Source organism: Monopterus albus, unplaced genomic scaffold, assembly GCF_001952655.1.
Source record: "Monopterus albus unplaced genomic scaffold, M_albus_1.0 scaffold94.1, whole genome shotgun sequence".
In the NCBI taxonomy this organism is placed as follows: Eukaryota; Metazoa; Chordata; class Actinopteri; order Synbranchiformes; family Synbranchidae; genus Monopterus; species Monopterus albus.
Genome location: NW_018127974.1, coordinates 1,131,328 through 1,157,393, shown reverse-complemented (window position 1 = coordinate 1,157,393; position 26,066 = coordinate 1,131,328). Strand labels below are relative to the sequence as shown.

The following is a 26,066-nucleotide window of genomic DNA, read 5'->3' as shown; positions in this document are numbered from 1 at the left end:
CCATGGCTTCTAAATCTGAGTAAATGCATGCAATTATAATTCCATGGTAAAGATTACCTTCATATGCACCTTATTGTGCACCATTGGAAATGTTTTACACTGTGAGTAACCAATTGACCAACTCAGGTGGGGTTAACCTTTCATGCTGACAGTAGTGGAAGAGTTAAGATCATTTACTCACATAAAAGTAGCAGTATAACACTATAAAATACTGTAGAGCCCCACATAAAATTGTTTTACTAAGGCAAAATGGCCCCATTCAGAAGTGCTGGTATTTTCATATGCACAGTTTTCCTGGGAAGGACAAACCGTGTTGGACAAACCTCAGTGTAAGGGCTGAATTCATGTGGTATCATGGTTGCCCCTCTGTAACTAAGGCTTTCTATATTAGTGGCAGCAAGTTGGATTTAAATATTTTTGATTATTTTGATGTCTAAACAGTTTCAACCTGCTGTAAAACTCTAAAGATATGTTTCCAATAAAATTCATTTTATCAAGGGAAAGATGATCATGGTTGTGGTATTTATTGGAGATTTTTGCCTGACATTGTGTTTTGCCTTCTTTTTCTAGGCCCTACTTCTCCCAGTGTTAAGAAGAGAAGGCAAATGTTCAGGATGTAAATACACAGCCCATGAGTAGCCTTGGTACAGAGGCTCTGTAAGCTTGATCATGGTTCCACACAGAAATGGAAACTGTGATACATAATGTACAATACTACATGACAAAAAAATCTTGTAATCAAAAAGATCAAAGCTCTATGGACATGTAACACCAGTCCATAAAGACCTGGCATCCAACTGTAGATGGGAGCAACTCAGTGCTTTTATATATGTCCACTAAAATCCTTCCTAAAGCATTGCCATAATAAGAGTTTTAGGCGTCCATGCTGAACAGATTTTCACTCGGCCCTTTGTGCCAGAGAATCTCACCTGGTCTTTGGAGTGGGGGCAGAGGGGAGCAAACCTTCCTGCCCGGACTATGGAGAGACAGCCTTCCTCTGTAACCCACTCTCATTCACAGATGTCATTCATGTGCAAATTATCTGTGGACGTATTGTTCACCCACTGCGCTTTCAGATACTTGCTGAATCAAGTAACAAATGTAATGGCAGGGCTGGAGATATCTTCCATATAGTGAAAAGGAATAATAAGATTTATCAGTGTACTCCAGTTTGTTCAAAGGAGGAAAACTAATTTTCTGTAACTAGGTGGAACAATAGCCAGCTTATAATTTTGAGTAGTTATAATTTTTCTTTCTGGATTATTTGGCATTGAATTTTCCTCTGGATCAATAAAGTATCTACAGTTGTGACCAAAAATATTGGCACTCCTGCATTTCTGTCAGATAACGCACCATTTCTCCCAGAAAACTGATGCAATCATTTTTTTCCATGTATTCTCATGTTTATTTCTTTTGTTTGCATTGGAATGGCACAAAAAAGCAGAGAAAAAAATCCAAATTCATTCTACACAGAACTCCAAAAATGGACTGGACAGAATCATAGCCACCATCAGGTTAATATTTTGTAGCACACCCTTTGGACCAAATAACTGAAATCCCTTCCTGTAACCATCAGTGAGTTTCTTCCACCTCTCTATTGGAGTTTTACTGAAACCATTTCTGGTGCTTTTTGAAGTCTGCTTTGGGTCATTGTCCTGCTGTAAGACTCATGAACTCTGACGGAGACCCAACTTTCTGACACTGGCTCTACATTGCACTCCAGAATTCATTGGTGGTCTTCAGATTTCATAATGCCATACACACAGTCAAGACATCCAGTGCCTGAAGCAGCAAAGCCACCCCACAACATCAGTGAACCTCCACCATGTTTGACTGTATGGACCGTGTTCTTTTCTTTGAAGGCCTCATTTTATTTTCTGAAAACAGTAGAATGATGTGCTCGACCAAAAAGCTCTATTTTAGTCTTATATGTCCACAGGACATTCTCTCAGAAGGCTTGTGGCTTCCTCAAGTCAGTTTTGGCAAACCTCAGTCTGGCTTTTTTATGTTTCTGTCTCAGCAGTGGTCTCCTACCATAGTGTCCCTTGTCATTCAGATGGTGAAGGATAGTGCACGTTTGCAACCTGTGCCTGTAGGTCAGCTTGAATTAGTTTGGAAGTTGATCGAGGTTCTTTATCCACCATTGGAACAATCCTTTTTTGCAATCTGTCATCTATTTTTCTCTTTCATCCAGCTATAGAGCCATAGGCTGTAAACTTTACAGCGTTGCACAGGAACAGCCAGACCTCTGGAGACTTGTAGCCTTGAGACTGTTCAGGCTTTTCCACTATTGTGGTCTCAAATCCTCAGACAATTCTCTGCTCTTCTTTCTTTTCTCCGTGCTCAGTGTGGTCCACAAGACACAAAGGTTGAGTCACCTTTTTTCTCCATTTAACTGGTTAAAAGTGTGATTTCTATATTGTCAGCACCTGTTGATTGCTACAGCTGAGTTTCATTATAAATTAAAGGAGCATCACAGGCTTGAAATACAACTGTTTCTGATGATTCTGAAAAGGTGTCAATTTTGTCCAGTCCATTTCTGGAATTGTGTGTGGAATGTGCCGTTTCTATTCTTCTAATGTAAACAAAAGACATAAACGTGAGAATACCAAATAATTTATGATTGCAAAAATTTTCACTCAAAAGGTAGCATGTAGTATTAAAATAATGCAACCGTTTCTAGGGAGATTTAATTTGGCCATCAAGACCTACTGTAGAAACCATAGAAAACAAGTTGCAAGGTAGATGCTCATTATTATAGAGCGGCAGGAAAAGTCAATAACTGCTTCTGTTCACCTCTTTTCTCTTTGAGTTCTACTACCCGGTACACTTCTTTTGAAGAAGAAGAATGAATTATATGGCCAAGTATGTTACACACACAAGGAATTTGTTTCCGACACAGAACCGATGGCAGCCATCTGCGGCGCCACCTCAACCGATGGCTCTAATCATTTGGGGCACCGGGGGGGGGGTGACACCTGTGAGAATGGCATGCTGTGGGAGACTGTAATTCCACTAAAAAAAGGCACTTTTGTGTGTCACTGCTGCAAATAATAAAGTTAAAAGTTGGCAAAATTCCATTTAGTTCCAAGGCTGTGTCCCACAAAACTCACCCATTCACTTCTTCTATCGCCACTGCGGAGTTCCCCCCAAGAACTGCACACCTTTTTTTTTGTTTGTATCCGCACTGCCAGTAGGAACACTAAAGTGACATAATACTAAGCTGGCCAACTGTTAGTGACCAGCCAACAAGTTAACAAATACCAGCATTTTCTTCATATGTTGCTAATGTTAATTGTATAGTGAGCAGAGGTTTCTGTTAACGGACTGCAGCTCCCCATGCTACTGGTGATGGCTATTGATTAAAGGGCTAGCACGCTTTTCAAAAAAATGACAGTGTGCTGCAGTCAACGTACACATACGTAAGTCATGGTTCCTACGAGTGACTATGGTTTAGTGGGTAGAGTGGTCATCTCCCAACCAGAGGGTTGGAGGTTCGAATCACGGTGCCTACAGTCCACATGTCGAAGGCAAGACACTAAAACCCCCAAGTTGGCCCCGATGGTTAGAGCCATCTGTTCCTGCTGTGCTGCTGTTGGTACTTTGTCTAACCGTTTTATGAACTGACAAACACCATACTAAAGTGGTCACAAGGCTGATAGTGTTAAATAATTTACTGTACTCATTCACATTGCATCAGTATTTTTTAATCTTGTAAACACTGTATATAACAATATCATTGAATAAATACAGTCTACAATCAATAGGCAACTATCAGGGCTTTCAAGATGTAGCAGTGGAGCATGAAATATGAAACAGAAGCCTTGGAGACGCAGCTCGATTAAGCTTTGCAAACTGAATAAATTGTTTTTAGTTTCAACATTCAAGGGTGAAATTGCTAGTCCTAGCCAAAGTAAACATGTTCTCAACAACTCTGCTGATTAGTGAAAAAGATCATTTAACTCTTAATATAATGGTGCCTGATCTTTTGGAAAAAGCCAAAGCTTGTGTAATCAAAAACACAGCCTTTTGTCTCTAACACACATACCAAAGAAGCTGCCGAACAGGCCACATCAGAATGAATGAATATTTAATTGAGGCCTATTGAGGCAGAAGATCAGAATGACCTTGTTTTAAATGATTATTTGCTCATAAGCAGGGAAAGGGGAGAATGGAGGGTGCACACTCGAAAGACTCGGTTTATCCAGAAAGTAGGAATAGATGACACTGATATGTGAGAGCAAAACCATAGCATTGTTGATGAATGTGTTTAACTTTGAGACTTACTTTGATCTAGGTCCAGCCACTTACTGTGAACATTAATTTCTTATTTCAACAGAAATACAAAATGCATGATATTCATTTCAGAAGCACAGAAGCAGAGGCTTGACAGATTTGACAAAAGGAAACCACTGTTACAAATCAGTGATGATTATATGTACATAATACAATTTAGACTCGTGCATGAGATCTAAATGCACCAATGAGAGAACCGTGACCCTTTCTTATTGGAAGTTGTCTGGACAAAAAGCAGGTCAATTTGGCTTGTGAGGGAGCAAGACCCTCCTCGCATCTTTCTAGACACTCACCAGAGAATAAAAAGGCTGAATTGATGTGGGCTGAACATGAACGGCTTTAAACTCAGTACCAAATGGCATGCCAGACTGAAAGGAACAGGCTTCGATAGTGGAAAAAATCTGTTGCTGTGGGCTCACGTTCTGAAGCGTATTTGCATTATTTTGCACATAATGTAGCTGTGTCTGGACTTAAATCTTTGCTCCGGGATTTGTGAGAAATGTATGTACAACACAAAAATGGCACTTGGGGGCCTTATTTCTGCACATCTAGCTGTATATGATAAAGCTGAATGTACTGGAAGACACATCCACTATCTCACTAATGCTGTCTGGTAGCTGGTTTGTGTGGTTATACTGTTTTATCTATATGCTCAAATGTACAGTTTTTGTACATTTAACAAATCTGCTGTGTGTCAGACCTTAGTCTTCGCTACACTGTACAAGATGTGGAGGCTCTATGGGTGCAAAAAAGAGGGACTATGGAGACACTTTGAAAGTCTAACAGATTCTCACAGATGTTCTATTTAGACTTCCTTCCTATAAAAATTGTACTTTTTACTTTAATCTGAATAAGGAAATGTGCGTGCGGTCAAGCTGTCTCTCTGTGCATTGGTTTCAAATTGAACAAGTGGGAATAATTTGAATGTTACTTCACATTTTATTAGTGTAATTAAGAACAGTGTCTTGACTCAACAGAGTCTTGATTTGTGATACCTTCAAAACTAATAAAGACACAAAACCTTGAGATTTTCATTTTATTGAAACCTACATAAAACTGGTAAAGAGTTCACACCTACCCATATATTTTATAAACCCAATCCAAAGTCAGATATGTCATCTTATAAAGAAGTGTCAATTTCTACTATGTTGTACTGTAAAGACATTAATAATGAATATGTTTACAATGCAGGCATATGGGTGGAGCCAAGAGGGTGGCCAGGGGTGGCACCGACCACTCCCAGAAATTGATTGGCCACCCCTGCCAGACTCAAAATATGGTGCTTGTCAGTGTTAATGAATGAATAATGAAAAACAAACAATGACAAATTGTTGCCTTAAATACAGCTACTATTTTTGTGGTGTTTTCAATTGCATGAATGCAGCATGATATTTGCATTCATTTCTCCAAATGTGATGTTGTGGAGTGCTTGGCATGATTTGCCTCGGACGGGGTGGGGGCGCACTGTGCAGCAGCGATGTCCCCGGTCGGGAATAAATAAGGAGTGCAACCAAAGTTAGGTAAAGAAAAATAAACAATTATAATAATGAATGTTTTATTATTATTTCATATAACTAGGGATTTAATTTAATTGATTTAATTCTCTCTGCATTATATTGTGTTCTTGTTGTATTTTTATTTGCTCCCTTCACTTGCTGCTTTAAAGTGCCTTAGATTTGTGATTTTACTGCCTATTTAGATTTGTGTTATTGCTCATCTACTTTATATTTCACTTGTATTTTGTGGCATTCATGTGGACGGCAAAGTAAGAATTTCATTGTACAGGGAAACATGTTTCCTAACTGTGCATATGACAAACACTTTGACCTTGACCTTGACCTTAATTTACTTTTTACATGTACAGTATTTCAAATGGAACACCCCCCTTTGAGTCTGTGCCCCAGCCTGGCCACCCCATCCAAAATTTTCTAGATCCGCCCCTGTTCAGGCATAAAAAGTGACAAATACTGCTCTTTGGATGCCTTTAAATCATCTGAAATATGGACTCTGTGGAACATACAGGATTTATATGCTATATTTAACATGTGATGGCAAACCTTAAATCAACCCTAACACCATTTACTGTACAGTAAATCATTTTCATCAGTTTCACCACTACCAGTCTTTACTATATTAAAGAAAAGTGCCACTAATCTCTCAATTGTTTTTAATATCACAATTTGACACTGCAAAAGTGTTTGAGAAAAATTAAGTTTAAAGTTTCTGCACTGAATACAAATACGTAGATTTCACTGGATGACAGCAAGACTACCATCGAACAATCTTTATTTTCCATCCTCCTATATTCTTGAAACAATCGCTATTGATATCGATACCAAGAGACTATTCAATTAATGTTAACATAGATGATCTCCACAAGACTACTGCTTTAAAGTAAAAAGTCAGCGTGAACATTACGGACAACATCATACATCCTCCCGTGATGAAGTGACTACACACATTTTAAAAAAGAATGAATCATCTCTGGCGCGGAATGAGAAAAGTTATTTTCAAAAATGTTATTGTGTTCGTACACATTAGCACAATATAACTCTACTTCCACCATGAGCTATCTGTCACACACAAGTATCTGTTGACATGCTCCTTAACATGGATATTATGTTAGGGAGCCTTTTAGCTAACTCCAAATTATTCCGCCACTGTCCTTTTTTCGCGGTAGGTCAGGGCTGTCTGAAGCCATTACTGGTAATGAATGTGGAGTCCTACTTTAAAAGGTTCAGGCATGTAAAGTCACCTAAAGCTGACTAATGGAATCCTGCTGACACCGAATGCCAGGGGCTTTTACCACATCCCAGAACGGCAGTTTTGGAAATTTACACTACAGACATAATGAACTATAAATGTAAACTTGGGAATGTAGCCTCCCACGTAGTAGCTCTGAGTTATTAATAGATACAGAACGTTCCCTGTGCTCCAAAATGATAAATTGCAGAAGACTCCATTTGTGTGGTTTCGTTAACAATTCAGCTACTTGTGGCTCATTTGCACAATAACACAGAGGAATTTAAACTTGTATCTTTGTGCTTCTGTAGCATGAGCACAATTATTAAAGAAACAGTTGTGAAAATATGTGCAGAGCAATTGTTGGAGGGACTACATATTCTGAGTTTGTTAGTGCCGCAACACTTTGTGCCCTGGGAGATGGGGCTCTTCAGCAGGTTCACAGGTCGCACAGCAGCGTGCAGAGTGGCCATTGTGCTTTGTCATTTCACAGGTGACTCACATCACTACACTCGAGCATGCTGGAGGTAGAGCACTCGGAGATACTTGCAGCATTCAAAATGCATGATTTTCTGCCTAGTGCAAACAAATCGCTTTAAAAGATCAGTTTAATCTATTTCGAGCTGTTATTATGAGCTGGGAGAGTTGTTCAGATAAAGAGACTGAAGCAGGGTTAACATCAGTGCTGGACAACTCTTCACATACTGTACCCAGCATACAGCGTCAACTTTATTATTTGTTTTTACAACGCAATATGCATATGATTTACAATGCAGATCACTAAAATAGTGCCCAGAGGATGAGAAAGTGTCTGAAATTTTGCAGCATTATAATGTAGTGTTTTTAAAAAAAATACCTTGGGGGAAATATCAGTCATAAAAGTCATCAATGTCATTGAAAGGTTGAGGACGTAAGGCTGCTTCAATCTCTGAGTTGCTGTCATCTGTTTCATCCCAGGAAACTATAGATAAAAGCAGAGAAAATAATAATAATAATAATAATAATAATAATAATAATAACAACAACACATTACTAGAACAAAATTTACCCCTCCGTGCTTCACATGCAGGGTAACCTTTTACATTGTTCACATAATTTCTTTATCATGTGACTTCTAAACTCTTTATAACCTTACCAAGATTGGAATGCACTGAAGCTCAACCTTACCTTAAATCTGATAACACAGAATATTGACCGTCTACCTTTTATAGTCTAATGTGTTAAATCTCAGAGCAGTAAAAATGCATCTTGGGTAAAAATCAAACTACAGGTGTGACTGAGGTGCTCAGACCACACTCAGAGGTCTGAACTGTTTATTTCTTGTTTTAATGAGCAGTTTAGATCTAAGAGAAATGGAATTGATGTATAACGTACGTTCACTTGCATACTGAGTATTAAAGCAAAATTGCTACTAATAAGAATACCTGCAAACTCTGGTAGACTGCTGTCTTTTTCAGATGGATATAGACATATTTGGATACAAAAAAATATAAATAAAATATATACCTGACTGTTTATCATTAGAATCAACAATGCTCTTTCAGGGTATTGTTTTGAGCAGTAACAAATTGCCCAACATTTTCCAGGGCTGGTGTTAAAGGTGTGATTAGTAATGTAAAGCCCTTTTCAGACATGCACTGACACCCTGAAATTATCTAGACATGACCCAGAGGAGCTGTATGTGAGAATACAAATGTCCAAATTAGTTGGCCTGGACATTAAGGAAACTTTACCCTGCCAGCTCCCCAGTACAAAGTCCGCAAATGCCCGAGTTAGTATGTGAGAATACAGGAGTTTATAGTCCAGAGTATTCACACAGCGCTAGTGGGAGCTAGAGGGAGACGTTCTACCATGTGACCAGTGCAAAACCTGAAGAATACAAACATCTGATAGTGAAGAAAAATGGTCATTTACAATGAAGATGCCTGCAAGATATCTAACTGGAGACAGGGCATGATTCAGGCATTTCTGTCCTTAAGAGCTGGACAGGAGAGCTCTCCTTAAGAGCTGGTGCCAGAATTGTCAGACCAATTTATGGAATCACAAGAGTTTATAACCAAATTACAAACCAACCAGATGACTATGATGTATCCTGTCTCCTGTGCGCTCTACCCAGCCACCACCCCCCTTTGCATAAACCAAACAGAATTATTTCTAGTAGGTGACACATACTAGCTATTGTTGTGTGCTACATGTGTGAAAGGGCAACTCCGGACAAATTCCGGACGTGATTCCGCGGACACAGTCCAGGGTTTATAGTCCCATACACACTGCCTTTTCGAGGCGGGATCGGTGCGCCTTTATTCCATCTCGTTTTCTGTGTGTAAGGCGCAAAGCTGGGATGGCAAGCCATTTTCGTTCCACCTATGGTCCGCCATGGGAGGCAGTACCAGAGGTGAACCAAAGGGGAGACGCGCTCTGTGTAGAAAGGGTGAGCAGCAGTAGTGCGGGATCTCAGTGTAAAAACAACTAATGTGTGAAACCCACATAAAGCACAGATTGTTCTCCAAACTGATTTAGTTATTTATTAAGCAGTTATTTAGTTAATTATTAGAGGATTAGGTTTTACTTGCCAACAACATAAATCTAAGCTTTTAGTGCCCTGGATTTGGTCCCAAGGTAATTTTTCATTTACACCTCTTCAAAAAACATCACTGCATTGATAGACAAATTTAATTAAAACAGTTGGTTGGGTAGCTTTATAATAATTTCATACATGCTAACAGATGAACCTATTTAGGGTGACCTTTTCAGTGTAATTAACCTTTTTTGACACTGTGTGTTACCTTGCAAGTGGAAAGACTTTGTCTATACTCACACCTTTTGACTGCAGAGCAGAATGAGTCTTTGAGTTGGTCTTCTCTTTCCTGTAAACACAATGACAGTTATTAGCCTTGTAAAGTTATTACCTCAGGCTTACTTTTGAAAAAGAGTCACCACTTCACACCAAAAATAGCAAAAACACACCCAAATCACCAATCACACCAATTCCGTTTTATTCTGTTTAAATGGTGACACATAAACACACGGGTGAAAGTGCATAGACATTTCTGCTAAGCCTCCTACAGGGTGCAACAGTCCTTCCGTTTCATTATTGAGCCTTTTTATCTTTTCACTAAAAATGAGTGTGAACTTATTTCCAACTGGTACACCAATAAGCATCCTCGCAAAATAGCTAAAAAGGAAAAAAAGTAGGTCATCATTTGATACAGAACACCACGTGTGTAATAAATTAATTTAGAGAGCATTCACAGTTTATGGACTGTACAAACAAAAACAAATGCACAAAGAACAAATTAAACTGAGAATCTTACAGAATAAAACTCAGTCTTCTATACAGAAATACGGTGAGTCTATGACAAAAAAGACCTGTGACAAAGACAACGTGAAGAGACCAATTTTACTCCAGAAGGGCAGATTTGCAGGCTTAAGGTCAGACAGTGCAGCAGAGGGCACTTTCTTGACTCCTGTTCTAATTGTGCTAAGACCCTCTTTATTCAAAAGCAGTCCACAGACAGGGTTGCCAGGTTCCCATAGCTCTGGTGATATCGCTATGTAAATGTGTGACCTCCAAAAAGGCTTTGATCTACCTCAATGCATATGCAATAAGCCCCTTGTTCCACTTTTAAAGCCCTCCTCTTTAATTTACATCATCACAGAGCCTATTCAAAACCCCACAATGTATCCACATCATCTGCCAGGTTAGCATACATATCCATATGGCTTATTTGTTTGGACCGTCCATATCAGAGCTGTGACACTTTTCTCCGAAACAAAAAAGATGCAGAGTTTTAAGCAGATGAGCTCCAGCAAAAAGAAAAAAAAAACAGTCATGCAGTATGGTTTTCCATCTGCATCAATTCAAACCCATGGCCTCTTCGATTGTCATCCTCTCAATCGCCCTCATCTCCTCATCTCTCCCTCAGCTAAGTCTTGGCGCATGTGACTGTACATTGAGTATAAGAACCAAATTACTCTGGCTGCATTCCAGCTGCTATCTTCTAAACTATACATTGCTGCTTTGCACCACTCAAGGCAGAAGGAAAGAAAAAAGGCTGCTCCACCCATTTTTAACCGCCAGCAGATTGCTTTGTGCTATAAGCAATACACTACAGAGCCAGTATAATCACTAGAATATAACCTTTGTATTGAAATGCTGATATGACTTCCTGTCTGCTCAGGCAGCACACCGAACCCCTGGCACTTAAAATGCAAGCAAATCAAAGCAGAGGCTAGGTAAGAAAAGCAATGGGGACAAAAGAAAAGAAAGCTAAGATAATCAGCCTATCTGCTTGTAAACTGAAGGTGCACTGCATATGAGGGTTTTGCATTTTGTTGCAAGAGAGGATTCTGTTTGCCAAAAATGCGTATTTTAGTAAATGTATAATCAGCTCTTGTGATAAATGGAGGGTAGTGCAGATGGTATATACTTTTCTGTGTAGCCAATTTTCAGTGCAAAATTATGGTAGGTGCAGTTTTTGGTTTGTAATGTCTCTCCAGGCTATGTTATGTTTAAGAACAGTAAATGTGAGCTTTTTATAGTTGGGTACCAACCATACTACACTAACAGATCACAGGTTTATTTATATTAAAGGAAATATTACTAGTTTTTGTCATTGTACCACTAATAATGGGTGTAACATGCTTAAGTATACACTTAATATGTAAACACATTTTTTATATGGTGTATAAAATTAAACATCTTAGGTATGTCAAGAAGTGGCAGTAAAACACTTTCTCTGTCAAAGCAGTAGTACAAAAGTCATGAGATGCTGAGAGACTTTAGGACAGGCCAACAGTGTTAACTATGCTGAGGAATAGATACATACACACTGCAAAAAGGAAACTCACCTATCCACGTTCTCCTTTTTAAACTGAAAGAGACATACAGCTCTTAATGCACTAAAACCGAAGCACAACTAAACCACTGTGACTAAGGCATGCATTTAGAACTGTTAGGCAACAGATCTCAGACTCTGTAGCAGCAAAAATACACCAATAATCTATACGATTACTTCCTCTCCTTTGCCACAATAATAGCTGCTATGGAGAGTAAATTGGGCTTTTCTTTTCTTGAACTTCCCCCCTGGATGGGAATGGTCTATCAGCTGTTCCACTTCAGTGGCAGACAGGACTGATTTCAAGACAGGGCTATTACCATAGAGAGCCCAGTCTGGATGTGACCCCACCAATCTAATATTCCGTTTCCATAAACATTTATGCCAGTTCATCTTCTGCTGAGTTTCCCTTAATTGAGGCATTGATCTGAATATGTAAGACTGAGCTGGCTGATGTTTCACAAGCATTGGTAGACAGAGGTGAATGCAATGTGTAAAATGATGCAAATTACAGCTATTGTAATGTCCTCTTTTTCCAGTGCCTCATCGTTCTCTCTCTCTGGCCTTTCCAATTATTTCATATTGTTGTTTAGTTCAGTTTTTGTATCCACTATATGCAGAGTCTACAATGACCTTTAAAATTATATGATGAGTTTGATACACAATACACATTTGAGGGCTGGAAGAGATTATTGATAATTCTAGCAAAGCTCCTAAAGTTAAATATTTTCAAAGCATTTTTAAATCAAGCTTGTTGTGACATGTTTTCAATCAGTGTAAAAATACAAGATGTGCTGCTACTTATGCAACGGCATACAATTGCAAAAACAAATGAAAGTGATTGAATCTTGGACAGTCATGTGACTACATATCCGTGGCACACTGTTCACACAACAGCGCGGAATTGTTATCAGTGGTCAGGAATAGTGAAAATCTAACAGTGGTTGTTCAACTGAAGCAAGTTAAAAGTCCCCCTGACACTATTTTCTAGGGAATGTAGCACTCTTCTTCTTTGTGGCACTGCTTGGTTTGCCTTGATTCTGTCTGATGAAAGCTTTTGCTACATCTTTAGGTATCACTGCTATATTGCTACAAATACTACCATGAACATTTCTGACAAATACAATAAAGACCAATTGAAATCACTGTGTTAAATTGTGTCAAAAAAGCACTGTTCGGCTGGCATGCTGTACAAAATGTTTTCATATACTACACTTAAAGTAGCACAGAAATTTAAAAATGCCAAAAGGCTGCAATTACACATCTGAACTGTTGAAGTGAACACGCTTCTGATCTTATTTTATTCTATATTCGCTTTATAAGAATGTGTCCAAAGTTGTAGTTATTAACATAAACATCCAGCAAAAAAATCTTCACACAGACCATACTGTCCTTGTAAAGCACCGTGTAAGACTGGGATATATTTCTGGGAGTCACACTGCATGCATTTCACTTATAATCCCATAGTCACATTAGGGAATGTGCAGACTGTCAAAGGAAATAATGCTTACGAAGCATTTAATACTGGCTTGCACATACCAATAGCTAGAAAACTGCTTTTATTTACCCCAGCTTTTTTAAGCTCCTGCCACCCACACACAAATGCTAATAGCACAATAGCACTTTTGCACAGCAGTGCTTGTCTAAAGGTAAAGGGAGACCCATCACCTCATCATTCCCATCAACTCCTACTCCCATCCCAGCTATGACCCCACAGAAACATTGTTTAGGCTCTGTTTAGATGTCCTCTAACAGGCCTGAATGGTAGCAGGATATAGCCCTCAGTAGGGGCAAACAGTGAGAGGCAACTGTGAGTGCACAGTAAGTGGGCACTCTCTAACATGTGAGTGCTCTCTGCTGGCAATGAGCGAGTACTGCAGCGCAGGGGACGAGGCACTGGGCCAGTGATTTCAACACAACACGATCTCCACCTGACTGGCGATGGTCTAGTTTAGACAGCCCATGAAAAGGATGGCTGCAAGCCAAGCTAATTTATGTCATGTTACTTTTGTGTTTTATAAATAAGAATCTATGTGAAGGAAGGAACATTTGCTGGTGTGACTAACACAGATAAAAGTAAACAATGTGGAGAAAATAATCTGGCAATATAAAACAATTCAACAAAACATAATCAAATCAACTGAGATTTTAAAACCAAACATGGCATTTGTCTTTGTCTTACTTGTTTCTATTAGCCTACAAAGAGCTGACAGATATAACAGCACATGTATTTGAGGAATGTGGTGGTTGCATATTTTATCTGTGTAGACTCTATACTGATTTTTAAATAAATCAAAAATTTATGTTGAAATGAGCAAAAATAAAAGCATAGAAAGTGTCTGAAAGTCAACTCAAATTTTAAAGGGCAACCCAGTGTACGACAGTGACCTCCTCTGGTTGGAGCCTTCCTCTACAGGCACCTGTCTCATTTGTGCTGCTTTGGCCTGGTTTTAATCTCATTCTCTAATCTGAACTGAAGCAGGAGATCAACTAATTTACCATCAAATAAAAAAAGGTAAACAAAATCTCAGTCAGTGCCATGACTATTGGCTGTTTTGAGACAAGTGGTTCTCCAATAGGTATAAATTCAGTGCTGCCACATGCCTGGTTGTTCAGCTGCTGCTTTAAGTCCCCCATTGCTAAGTATTATAGTGTCTGTTTAATTGTTTACATGCGTTTTCTCTGACGCACTGTTAGATTTCACTACAGGAATAGTCCATCTTTTACTACCTCTCTGTCTGTTTCCATCTTTCTGTCTCCTGCTCTTGAATACTTGCCCTCCCCTCCACTCCTTTCTCTCGGCTCCAGTCCCTCTCATCCCACCATCCCTCCTCCCAGAGAGCTGTCAGAGATCTACACACATTACCCCACCATGACAGAGAGAGAGAGAGAGAGAGAGAGAGAGAGCTTCTGATTTTGACACTGAGTGATTTGAGGTCGAATGCCTGAGCACATCCTGTTGTCCAAGGCAAAGCTGTAAACCACTAATTGTTGAGTCAAGGTTTTTGTCAAGCAGGCACTAGGCACAACAATCATCACACCCGCTGATCGCTGGAGGATTTTGTTGTCTGTGTGCTGTGTGTGTTTGTGAACAAGTGTTCAAGAATTTTATTCGATAAAAAAAAAGATGGACTACAGAGGTTCTTTAAAAACCTAAAATAAAAATAAGAGAGGAGTGGCATCTCAAATGCCTACAGTAGAAAGGAGCACAATGATGCTTTGCACGAGAGGAAGCAGTGGCATGCACTCGGATACAAAGGGGAGCAAGTGGTCTTTACATGAAGTGCAGCTGCTTATTAAGACTCACTCCTTCGTGCATTATTCCTTTCATCCCCACTCAACCACAAAGTGATTTTACTTTGGCACTCACAAAGACAGCAAAAGATTTCTAATGGAGAAATCCCTAATAAATGTTGCAGATCAGTCGCTTCCCCATGAGTTATAATACAATAAACAGCACACTCTACAAAAGTATCTGACAGAAAGACACTGGGTGGGAGACAGCGAGGAAGAGAGAGAGAGAGAGAGAGAAAAGAATATGAAAGACCCCAATTCTCTTGAACACCATAATAGTGAAATGAGCACATATAAATGTGTTAAGAGTATCTCTTTGCATCTTGTATAGACTGCATGTATTTAATCTGTAAAGCTTATTAAGGCCCTAGTCATTGCTATGCAAAGCAGCACCCAGTGCTTTTCTCTCGCTTTTCAGCTGAGTGCAGTGTTTGGCCAATAGGACTGGCCCCCCGCCTCTCATTCTGCATTCATAACATGCAACATTTCCACAATGTATCTCTCAAAGGCCCTGAATAGAAGGCCTTAATACTCATGTAAACAACTGCAAACCAATTACTTAATGAATCAGGCCCACACATAATGAGGGGGCTCACAAAGGGCTATAAATGCATTTTTTGCACCAAAGCCTCTGCTTTAAACTACAATCCCTCTGCTGTAGTCTAGGCTTAACTGGCAAATCATAATTATTGTTTAAGACAACAGAGAAGAAGCCATTTATATATTTTGAGTCCAGCTCCATCCTCGTTTTGATGTCACTCATCGGTTCGCTGACAAAATAAAGAAAATAATTAACAAGTAGGATGGGGGGGGATACAGGACGACAGAGAGGAAGAGGGGCAAAGAAATGGAGAAAGGGCAAGAGAGCAATAGAGTGAGACAGAGACACAGGGCAAGAGCATGCCGCCGTGTTATGCTTCTGCTTAAGTGTAGGGCTTCCAGACCACTTGTGGAAGCAATAAAGCGCAAGAAGTGACTGTGGTAAGTGGAATGCTTAAGCCTAAGCATCCAGGAGAAGCAGAGAAAAGACAGGGGAAATTGTTGTATGACCAAAGAGAAGATGATGGTCATGGTGATTAGCAGCTCTTGGCACTGGTTCCTTCCTAACCCTAGTGAAAACAGAGTGTCAGGAATGCATAACTACCCATTTGTTTAATTTTACTTCTGTACACAACTTGTGTCTCATCACTGCTCACTGCGTTCTCTGTTTCGGTCTAATTTTTGTTCTGCAAATTTTATTTAATCGCATACAGTGCGAGCTTCCCATGCACGCTAATGACAGGGAGAAAGGCACCATCTGAGAGGGTCTGGGCCCAAAATTGGCTCATGTTTATTAAAGAGGGTGGTCACCGGGGCTGGCAGTGGCAGACATCAGCAGCTATGAGGACCACAATAGAGCCAGCCCATTAGGTCCTTCCCTGGGCTAATAGGCAGACTGGGAGCGCCTACTTGCCAGGCCGGGGAGATACAGACTTCAGCGCTTGTGTCAGCATGGTGCCCGGTAATCACATGAAATCAGAGAACATTATTCCTCATAACGTTTACCCAGCCATTACTACAGCCCAAATGGGTTCGCAGTGAAGAGGTGCTCTGAGGACCCGACACGCAATTGCAGATTTGATGAAGTCGTGTTGATATTCAAATGTAACCGTGGTGGTGTTAGCTTGCACCAACTTATTTATCATTAGATGTTCTTTTCCAACCCACTTAGAGGTTTGATTTGAGCAGCTTAAATGCATTTCAAGGGTGAAAAATGAAAGGACATTTGTCCTTGTCAACACTTGAGTCCCCATCTTCCAAAACAGTTGTCCCTGATTCTCTTTGCAACATGATCTGTTTGCATTCTGACAACAAGCCTAAAGACACTGAGATTATGACTCCAATTTATTTTTGCAGTAGGTTTGCCTTTAATTTCTAAAACCTGGCTGAAGCCAGCAAACAGTGAATGAGAGGGGCTTTAGGGGCCTTTTGTCTTTGTAAGCGAGTTAATGGGTGGCACCCCCTTGATCTTATGGAAATGAACAGGGAATTATGAGAGCAGCCATGCAAATGTACATCAACCACTTTGGTGTCTGGTGGCCCATTTCCTGTGGCCCGTTGAATAATAACAATGTTCTTACCGAGGGTAAGGGTCTTGATGTGAGGAGCATTTGGCCCTCCCCAGGTCCTCTTCATGGCCACCATTTATTCCTTAAAAGAACAAACAGGGCCAGATAAAACCATCTGATTTGGACTCCACATCACAAGCTAATCCGCTATGCATATTTATACAGAAACTTATGGTAAGACCTTCATTTTCTTTCTTATGCACAAGAAATATGTCACAACCAAATTTCTCTCATCTTGCTGAGAAACCTGGGGCTAAAATCTTGGGACTATGACTGTTTTCAAGTGTATGTACTGTAAACAACAAATGCGCTGTGACTATAGTGTCCTTATGCGTTTTGGGAACATATGGCCAGTGTTGACCAATGGTTCGGCTCCAGCTGCTCATTACTTTCCTGGTAGAGTGGACCATGTCTCTCACCTGAGAGTGGATCCTCCTCCTCTTCCTCCTCTTCAAACCTCTGCAGCCCTTCCTGCATGGCTGATTGTTTAAGTAACTGATATGCTTTTGTCTCTGTTCAGACACACACACACACACACACACACACACACACACACACACACACACACACACAAATTCACTGTCAAATATTTGCTTAAAACCCAGGTTTCCAACTTTCAGAGGTTTCAGTGTTTAGTAAGACAACACGCTTCAGTAGCTGAGTCTTTTGGTCTCAACACTGCTCAGAGTGGGTGAAAACACTGGACTCAGTCATCTAAGCTGTTGATTCAACCCTACAGTAGGTAGCAACAGTTTCCATGAGACAGCAATCAACATCTCACATTATCTCGGCATCCCCTAGCAGGAAGGCAATGATTGATTTTCTCTTTTAAAAACACTCATAATTACTTCCTGGCACACTAATATAGGTATTATATTTGAGAGGAGCACAGAGACAAATCAACGGAGCAGAAGTACATAATAAGCAGGCTGTTGTCTCAGTGACATGGATAAAACAATCAGAGCAAATCAAGGAGCAGAGAAAAGTTGTGCTCTTGTATGGCCAAGTCCTAACACTTTTAACTGGGTTTCAGAATAAAAACAGCACTTTTAATCGTTTTCTGAACATGTGATGTTTGAAAGTGAAAGGAAATCTCTAGTGTTATTCCAACCCCAGCATGTTATACAGCCTCTGCTTTTAATGTACAAGTCTAAAAAAACCCCACAAAGTCTCCAGATGCGCTTGTCTTGCCAATTACTATCAGTTCCAAGGTCATGCTATTTGATTGTGACATTAATGTCACTCAGCACAGCAAAAGCCATTCCTTGAAAAATCTTTAGTCATGTTTTTTAGTTGGTTATGGCTCTTTTGATTAAGTGTAGGGATTGGAAACCAGACACATTTTGCTGGCTGTGCGCCTTGGGGATGCACACATATGAAACACCCAGTAGGAACTCTGACAGCCAAGGGTAATATAGGATTGCTTTACATTTCAGAGGTGCAGCTCAGGGATGGGCACACCAGCTGCTTCCAGGATGCCTTCACATCTAGTAGTTTTCAAGTCCAGCCTTGCCGGAGCATTGTTTGGAAGATAATGAGAACCGATGACAGATCTCTTGTGCTTCCCACCCTGGCGTCCTGACAATTAAAGCAGCCGCATTATGCCGGACCAGCAAATTATCAGTTTTGCCATAATGTCTCAGTCCAGGCTGAAAACACAGCTAGTGCTTTCTCAGAGATAATTAGAGAAAACTAGCACAGCTCTTCAGGTGGGACTTTGACCCTGGATTCACCTTGATCATCCTGCCTTAGCCACTGCGTAAAAAAAGACCATTATTCACTGCAGTGGGAAGAAAACAAACCACAACATAAGGATAGTGTGAATGCTGGGGCACCGGCAATGCCTTTTTACCTCTAATAGGAACACTTTCCACAGGGCTTTCGTCCTGGCTGTCCTCTTCACTACTTTGTAGTTCTGTAAGAAAAGGAAATGCATAGTGAGAAGCAATGGCAGGGAGGAAGGGAGTCTAGGGATAGAAATAGGAACGGGGGGGTCTTTCTTTAGCTCTGAAAAGGCTGTATGAAAACTAGGCTGTGAGGAATTCATAGAAAAAAGCTCTAGGGTGAAATTGATTTCTTTCATAAAAGGGAAGTTTTAGTTCTTTGCAAAGATGGTTCACCAAAAAAAAAAAAAAAAATACAACAGTAGTCTAACATTTGTTCCTATTAATGGCCTTGTTACATATTACTGTGCAGACTGTTCTCAGTGTGGAATGTTTTGGAGGTTTGTGGGAATCTGCTGGCAAATGTAATGAAACCAGTTTTTATGGTGTAGTCTAATTAAAGCTTTCCTATTGTACTCATACTAATATTCTTCAGGTACCTTGAATCTGTCGATTCTGTACTGGCCTGGCAGGCTTCGCAGCACCTTCAGCCAGGAGAGAAGGAGGACCACACGAAGAAGACAAGTCGCTCTCATAATCTGCTGAGGGGTACTCCTCACTGGGCCGGGACAGAAGTGTCCTCAGCAGCACTTCGGCCTGCGAGCAGTGCAAATTAAAACCACACTCTTAATTGTTCCCATTTTGTGAGCGAAGAGTCAAATTGAACTCTTGCCGATTAGGCAAGTCATTTACTGGCCATGGTTGCTCGCACAGAGGTGCAGCTGTAGTACGTGTTCAAACACCAAGAGAAAATAACTTCACATTCTCACACTTGTTTAACTAAAAAAAAAAAAAAAATTGCACTTTTGCTCCCGCTCTCCTTCTCAATCATCCTTTTTTCTCTCCCTCTCTTCTCATCCATGAGATTAGAGAAGCACCTAAAGAATGCAATCACCCTGGCGTTAATGTGCAACGCGTTCCAGATATCTCCCCTCTTGGCTGAGAGGATTGAGACAAACTGCTCTCTTCCTCCCTCTCCAGCTCATTTTTATCTCTGGGGAGATGAGGATACACAATTAAGAGGAGCTGTTCCGACAGATGAGGAGCAGGGAGATGCCACACACCGATTTCCTTTCTCTCATTTTTCCCTCCCCCATATCAAATCCTGCCATCATCATCTCTCTTTTGTGATCAAAGACTGCCTCTCAGCCTCAGATGGCCATTTGCAACTTTTAATGAGCACTAATATGGAGGGGATGATCAGGAGGATTTTGACAGAGACAAACTTTAAGTACATTGTATGTTGTTATCAGTAGGTCGCAGTAACGACTGACAATGTACATGCTTTCATTTTCTGAGAGGGGGAGAGACACAAACACATGCCAGTCTGAGCTCGGCACTTGGTATTTGATGCTGCTGCACAATAAAAACTGTCTTGATCCTTGTCCCCGATATCCATCTTTGTTCTTTTTTTAGATTTAGTCAAATATACCGTTGGTTGAGGGCTCTCGCAGACCCACTGCATTTTAAATATCAATGAATGCAACTGTTAGCACTTGAATATTCAAAGGACCTCTTTGAGTGTGTGCATGTGAGCTGCATGCTCCCATTTGTCAGAGTAGCCAGGGCTGTGTGGCAAGACGCGAATGGAAATTTCTCTTTGCTCTTGTGTGTGTGGAGAGTAAGCTGTTGTATGAGAGGACACAGAGGAGACAGTGACAGAAATAAAGAGAGAAGGAGAAATAGAGCAAGGGAGAGAGAAATACATGGAGTAGATGGAGTGAGAGAGATAAAGGGAGAGAATGATTTTCATTCAGGCTTTTCCTGCTACACTTGGACCGAATGATGTAGATGGCGGTACCTCTCTTTCTTTTGTCAGTTCATATTTTCAAGAGGCTCTACAGTCTCCCTCTTTGCCTCTCTCATTGTGTGGGGACACCGGAGCAAAATCGCCAAGCCACAAGAACCTCCACAAGATGAGGCCGCAAAAATGACTAATACAAAACCTGTACGTTTATATATACAGTAAATGATGATTCCTGTAGATAAAATGAGATATTTTCTGAAAAAAGTGGGATTCCAGACAAATCTGTTGACATTATCCCTGGTATCTAAGTGTGTATATTCATGGTCGTTTAAATTCACATGGTCAATGAGTGGAAAATGTAAAATAATCCTGTCCGTTGTGAAGAAGGTCCAAATGATTCTCTCATTCAATCAGACCCAGCTGATGACTACACTTCTGGCTAATACCAAATTAAAAGCAAGTGTTTCTCAGATGAATACACCACATGAGGTAAAAGAAGCAAAACAGAGGCTGTAATTTGCGATTAGCACATGGGTCAGGGTTTCTCTTCTGTCTAGTTCAATGTGTGGAGCAATCTGATGAGTAAGCAGCGAGGGCTTGGTTTCAAACAGCAGACACAAAGAGGGCACTCTGCACCAACTACAGCTCTTTCAAAAACCATGGAAAGAAACAAGCAAGGAAACAAAAACACCACCCCTTTTGGAAAGAAAAAAGGAACAATCTCTCATGTAGTCATCTGTGTGTGTGGAAACATTTGCTTGCTTTTGCAACTAGGTGTGTGTGACTTCCTGTTTGTGTGTGTAGTGGCAGTGCATGTGCCTCCGACACTACCTGGTGGCTGCAGGTGGCATGGCGCTCTAGCAGCAGTGGTGTGAAGAGCTGGACCAAGCGCTCAATGCTGAGGACACGGCGCTCCTTGAGCAAAAGGGCGTGCTTTAACCAACGGTCCCACAGTCGAGCGGCATCAGGAAGGAGGCTGGTGCTGTGGTTAGGGGTGGGGGGGAAGAGAAAGAAGAGGCTCTCTCATTGAATACACAACAAGATATCCAAAATAAGTCATAATTATACCTCCTTAGAGTGGTTTTTTGATTATCAAAAAAAAAAAAAAAAGAGGAAGCTGTTGAAGTTGAATTATTTTCCATTATGGGATGAAGTTAAAATCTAATACATTTTAACATATGTTGTCCATTCTTAAAAGGTTGCTTTCTATGTCATACTAAAGGCACTTTAGAAGATAGAGATAACTGACTAATTACAGTTAACACCAAATAGACACTGACAGCAATATAGCTCCTGGTTTAAAACTGGATAAAAGGTCAAAGAGCCAATCGACATCTCCACAGAAAAGACAGGGACAGCGCTAGATGTGGTTCTTTAGATTGAGTATATGGCAGGAAAGGTCTCGGTGAAATCAATAGAGTAGTGAAGCAGAGCATGGATTTGGCTCAGAGTATAACTACTCATTATCCAAAGGACTGGAAGTCACAGATAGGGCATTTTAATTTACTCATGACATTCATCCGTGCAGCGTTACCACACGAGATGAGACCAAAGATGACCTTTACATTTGTGGACGAGGGAGACTGTATCCAATTGTAGTATTCGATGTCTCAGTGGCTATTGTAAGTTCGTGACCCCTCCCCTAGTGTCTGGTCAAAAAAAAAAAAGAAAAGGCAGCTCTTTACATTTTGTCTGAAAAGTGGATTTCACTTTTACTTTCTCTGTAAAAAGAAGAGAAATGTTTGTTGAACTCTGTAGCTTTCATATTTAATCCAATGTAGCACCATTTATTACGGGGGTTGTAAATGCCATTGCCCATAAAAAACACACATTACATTATACTGTAGTGTTACACTATGTCACAAACAATGTTGTATTAAGTAACACATTTTTATTTTTTCAGATGCAGTTTGTTTGATACTATGTAAAGGAGTTACATTTTTAAAAATTACATAACTAGTACAATTTTATACAAATGATCAAACCTGATAACTGAATTGTGATTCTTTCACAAATCCCACAAAACAAGAGTCATCAAGCTGAAAAATGCACACCCAAACAAAACTACAGAAAAGAAAAATATTGATGTTGGATTCACAGAGAAAACAGGAGCCCCACCTTATTTCATTAGGCTCGGTGCTGGACTGATGTGCACTCACTAGATCCTGTGGTAGAAGGCAACCCTGTTCTGTACTCCATGACAACCTCTGAAGCCCATGAAAGACGACAGCTCCACATGCTTCAAGATCCTCGTCATTCAAGCCTGCTCCACTGTTGCAAAGGCTGTACAATACATAGAGAGCAGTCAGCTATTGCCATGGAGCCCCGGGCTTAGTCAGCAGGTCAGTCCTACATCAAGTACATCCAACAGCTGTTAACACTTCACACGCACACACACACACACACACACAGAGGCTATACAAGCATAATCGTACCCATAAACACAAATAAATGTGCTCTGATAACTCAGCAAGTATTATACTGAGGGCAAAAGACACAGGACATACACTCCTTACTGAAGATGTTGCCGAGATCATCATTTACAACACTTGAGTGTGTGTATGGTTGGAGATATGTCTATACTGGGTTTAAACAAACTGAGAAAGCTTTCATTTGGCAGACATTTATCCATACTTTACAACAAGAACTCCAATTATGGTAAATTTGTCATGTTATGAAATATAAAAGGCTTAGAAAAAAATAAGCCCAGTCTAATGAAAGACATTCTCCATCCTTCATCTCCCTGACTCCCAATAACAATTCAACAGGGCGGTTACTATAACAATCCCATGTGTTTGAAAACCCCTCACATATAATATGCATGTCGGTGATGACACTTCATCTAAAGCGAGAGCCCTTGGCAGAAGGATAATATGTTTTCATCATCTGCATTAAAAAAACTGCCCATTAAATAAATACACAGCATTTCGTTTCAACGGTGAGAGAAAAGATTGTATAGTTTGAAGACAGACAGCAAGTGCCCACCTGATAATTCTGTTGAGTTGTCTTCCATCAGCCGAAGAATCCGAATACACGCTGACCCATTCACTGTGGAGTCGTCCTTCGATGCTGTCTAGCAGATGAAAGAGTCCTTCCTGGGAGAGACTAAAAAAACACTATGCATTAATGTGGTGAAAGGAAATAAAAATGGAGGTCATGTGACTTGGCAGGACCAGTATGTGTTAAATAAGTAAATCAATAAATAAGAAAGAGGACCCAAAATTCTGTAATACATTTTTCTCTGCGTCATTTTCTTGAGGTACTCAAGGACTGCTAGAGGAAACTGCCATAATACTGTTGATGATGTCACAGGTACTGACTGACAGGATGTATAAGAGAGCTTGTGAAATCTGGTATTCAAAAGTAAAGATTGTAGAACTGGCAACCTTCTGTTGGAGTAAAACTTTAAATCAGCTGTGTACAGTTAAATGGCAAAATAAACCACTACAAATGTGCAATATTACTATAAAAAATAAACAAATAAAATTATGGACAACTGTAACAACACAGCCATTTCACACTTGAAGTGTAAGCAAAAGGATTCCAAAACATATGGGCCTCTGGATCATTTCTTTTGGTGAGAGATTTACACTTTAATCCCATTCTATGTGAGGCAGCAAAATGAAAAATGGATGCCTAATGCATGTGGATATTAGGAATCCATCTCTTTCTGGAGCATTAAGCTCTGGGTGGCCCTCATTCAGTTCTCAAAGAAACCCCAAGCCAAGAGATCCTGAGTCCCCCCCACATAAAAGGCGCAAAAAAGAATTTATGACAATCTGTAATGGGCTCCTGGGTTAGGGGTCAGCAAACAACTGCTCCCTCTTTTTTGCAGGTTGTTTCCTGGTAACATCTTGATTAAACTGGCGACTTGAATGATATCTATGACATTGTGTAGTGTGCAATCCCTCTGTGCTAAGTCCTCTTCAGTGTGGCTGAAGTAGCATAGGCAAAAGCTCTGTCTTTTTTTCTCTCCCTTATCATCAGTGTGGGCCTTGAAATAGTCATCTTTCTCCTTCCACTTTATTTGTCAATGCTCTTCAAAAAGAGACCTTTAGAGAGGGAGAAAGTGAATTAGTTGTATTTTTCCACAAACCTCTCTTTCTCTCATTGTATTGTTGCCAGCTTTCATGTCAAGGTCTCCAACCTCACTTTAGATGCGGCTGTTGTTCGGATGTCGACATCATCAGGAGCGCATTGTTAGCTAGGAGGAAGAGGTCAGCCTCTCTGCAGCGATACTGCACTACAGTGTACGGTACTGACTCTAGGGTGATTTACCACATGGAATGGTCTCACCATTGAGTGATTGGTGTCAGGTGGAATCTCACCGTGCTGGCACAGGCTATAAGTATTACACACAAAGGAATGGAAAAAAAAAAAATACCACAAGTATATACTGTATACACAAGTACAAAGAGTGCAGGTACTGCCTCACTAAAGTTGGGATATGTCCCACCAAACTGGTTTACAAGTACTGTTTGACAATATGTAACAACTTTACTGAGAATTTAAAACCGTGGAAAGAAATAATCAAACCTGTCAAATCATCTGAAATACATTCTCAGCATACACGAGCATTTTTGCAACTTTTCTTTACTGAATAATTAAATTATAATAAAAAAACAAAAGACTGTATTAAAAAAAGAAGTGAATCTAAGAACTTTTTTGTTAGGAAGAAAGAAAGAAAAAGAAAAAAGCAAAGCATGATATTCTAATGACATTGCAATGACACCGTTAATATTGTTGTAATGCCTGTATATTTGACATTCTATCTCATATTAATTCATCTTATATTAATTGTATGACACCTGTTATCAATCGAACAGAACCATCATGCAGTTCAGGGACGACATATCTGAGAGCAGGACACAGTGAGGCTATTATGATGAGCCTCGAAGAAGAAACCTAGGGGACATTTCAGTCGTACACTCTCGCTCACCCCAGCCATGCTGGAGGAGAAATATAATGGGATAATCTAATGAATTGCCCAGGCTTGTTTTTCCTGACTGTGAGCTGAATGGAGGGAGCAAAATAAACTCTAACCTTGGGGGGGGGGGGGGGGGGGGAGAGAGAGAAAAACAGGCCTCTGTCAAGGTTCTGGTGAAGGAGAGGCAGAGTCCACAGAGGGCTGATAAGGAAAAGAGGAGAAAAACAGCCT

General features: G+C 40.3%; 1 protein-coding gene across 3 annotated transcripts in view; it reads right to left on the bottom strand.

Moving 5' to 3' along the window:
- Positions 1 to 6,190: 6,190 nt before the first annotated feature.
- kiz (kizuna centrosomal protein) overlaps positions 6,191 to 26,066 on the bottom strand; it is a 26,081-nt gene continuing 6,205 nt past the window's right edge. Inside the window, exons 7-15 of one of the 3 annotated variants that reach the window (XM_020608734.1) lie at positions 23,894 to 24,013; positions 23,027 to 23,191; positions 21,740 to 21,890; positions 19,602 to 19,758; positions 19,131 to 19,193; positions 17,698 to 17,790; positions 17,291 to 17,360; positions 9,859 to 9,905; positions 6,191 to 7,999 (exon numbers count right to left, since the gene is read on the bottom strand). In XM_020608734.1, coding sequence (XP_020464390.1) covers positions 7,908 to 7,999; positions 9,859 to 9,905; positions 17,291 to 17,360; positions 17,698 to 17,790; positions 19,131 to 19,193; positions 19,602 to 19,758; positions 21,740 to 21,890; positions 23,027 to 23,191; positions 23,894 to 24,013 — 958 coding nt within the window. In that variant the 3' untranslated portion in view covers positions 6,191 to 7,907. Of the gene's footprint in view, positions 8,000 to 9,858; positions 9,906 to 17,290; positions 17,361 to 17,697; positions 17,791 to 18,219; positions 18,857 to 19,001; positions 19,034 to 19,130; positions 19,194 to 19,601; positions 19,759 to 21,739; positions 21,891 to 23,026; positions 23,192 to 23,893; positions 24,014 to 26,066 lie in introns of those variants that run through there. The other 2 variants (XM_020608735.1, XM_020608736.1) reach the window with 2 other exon arrangements.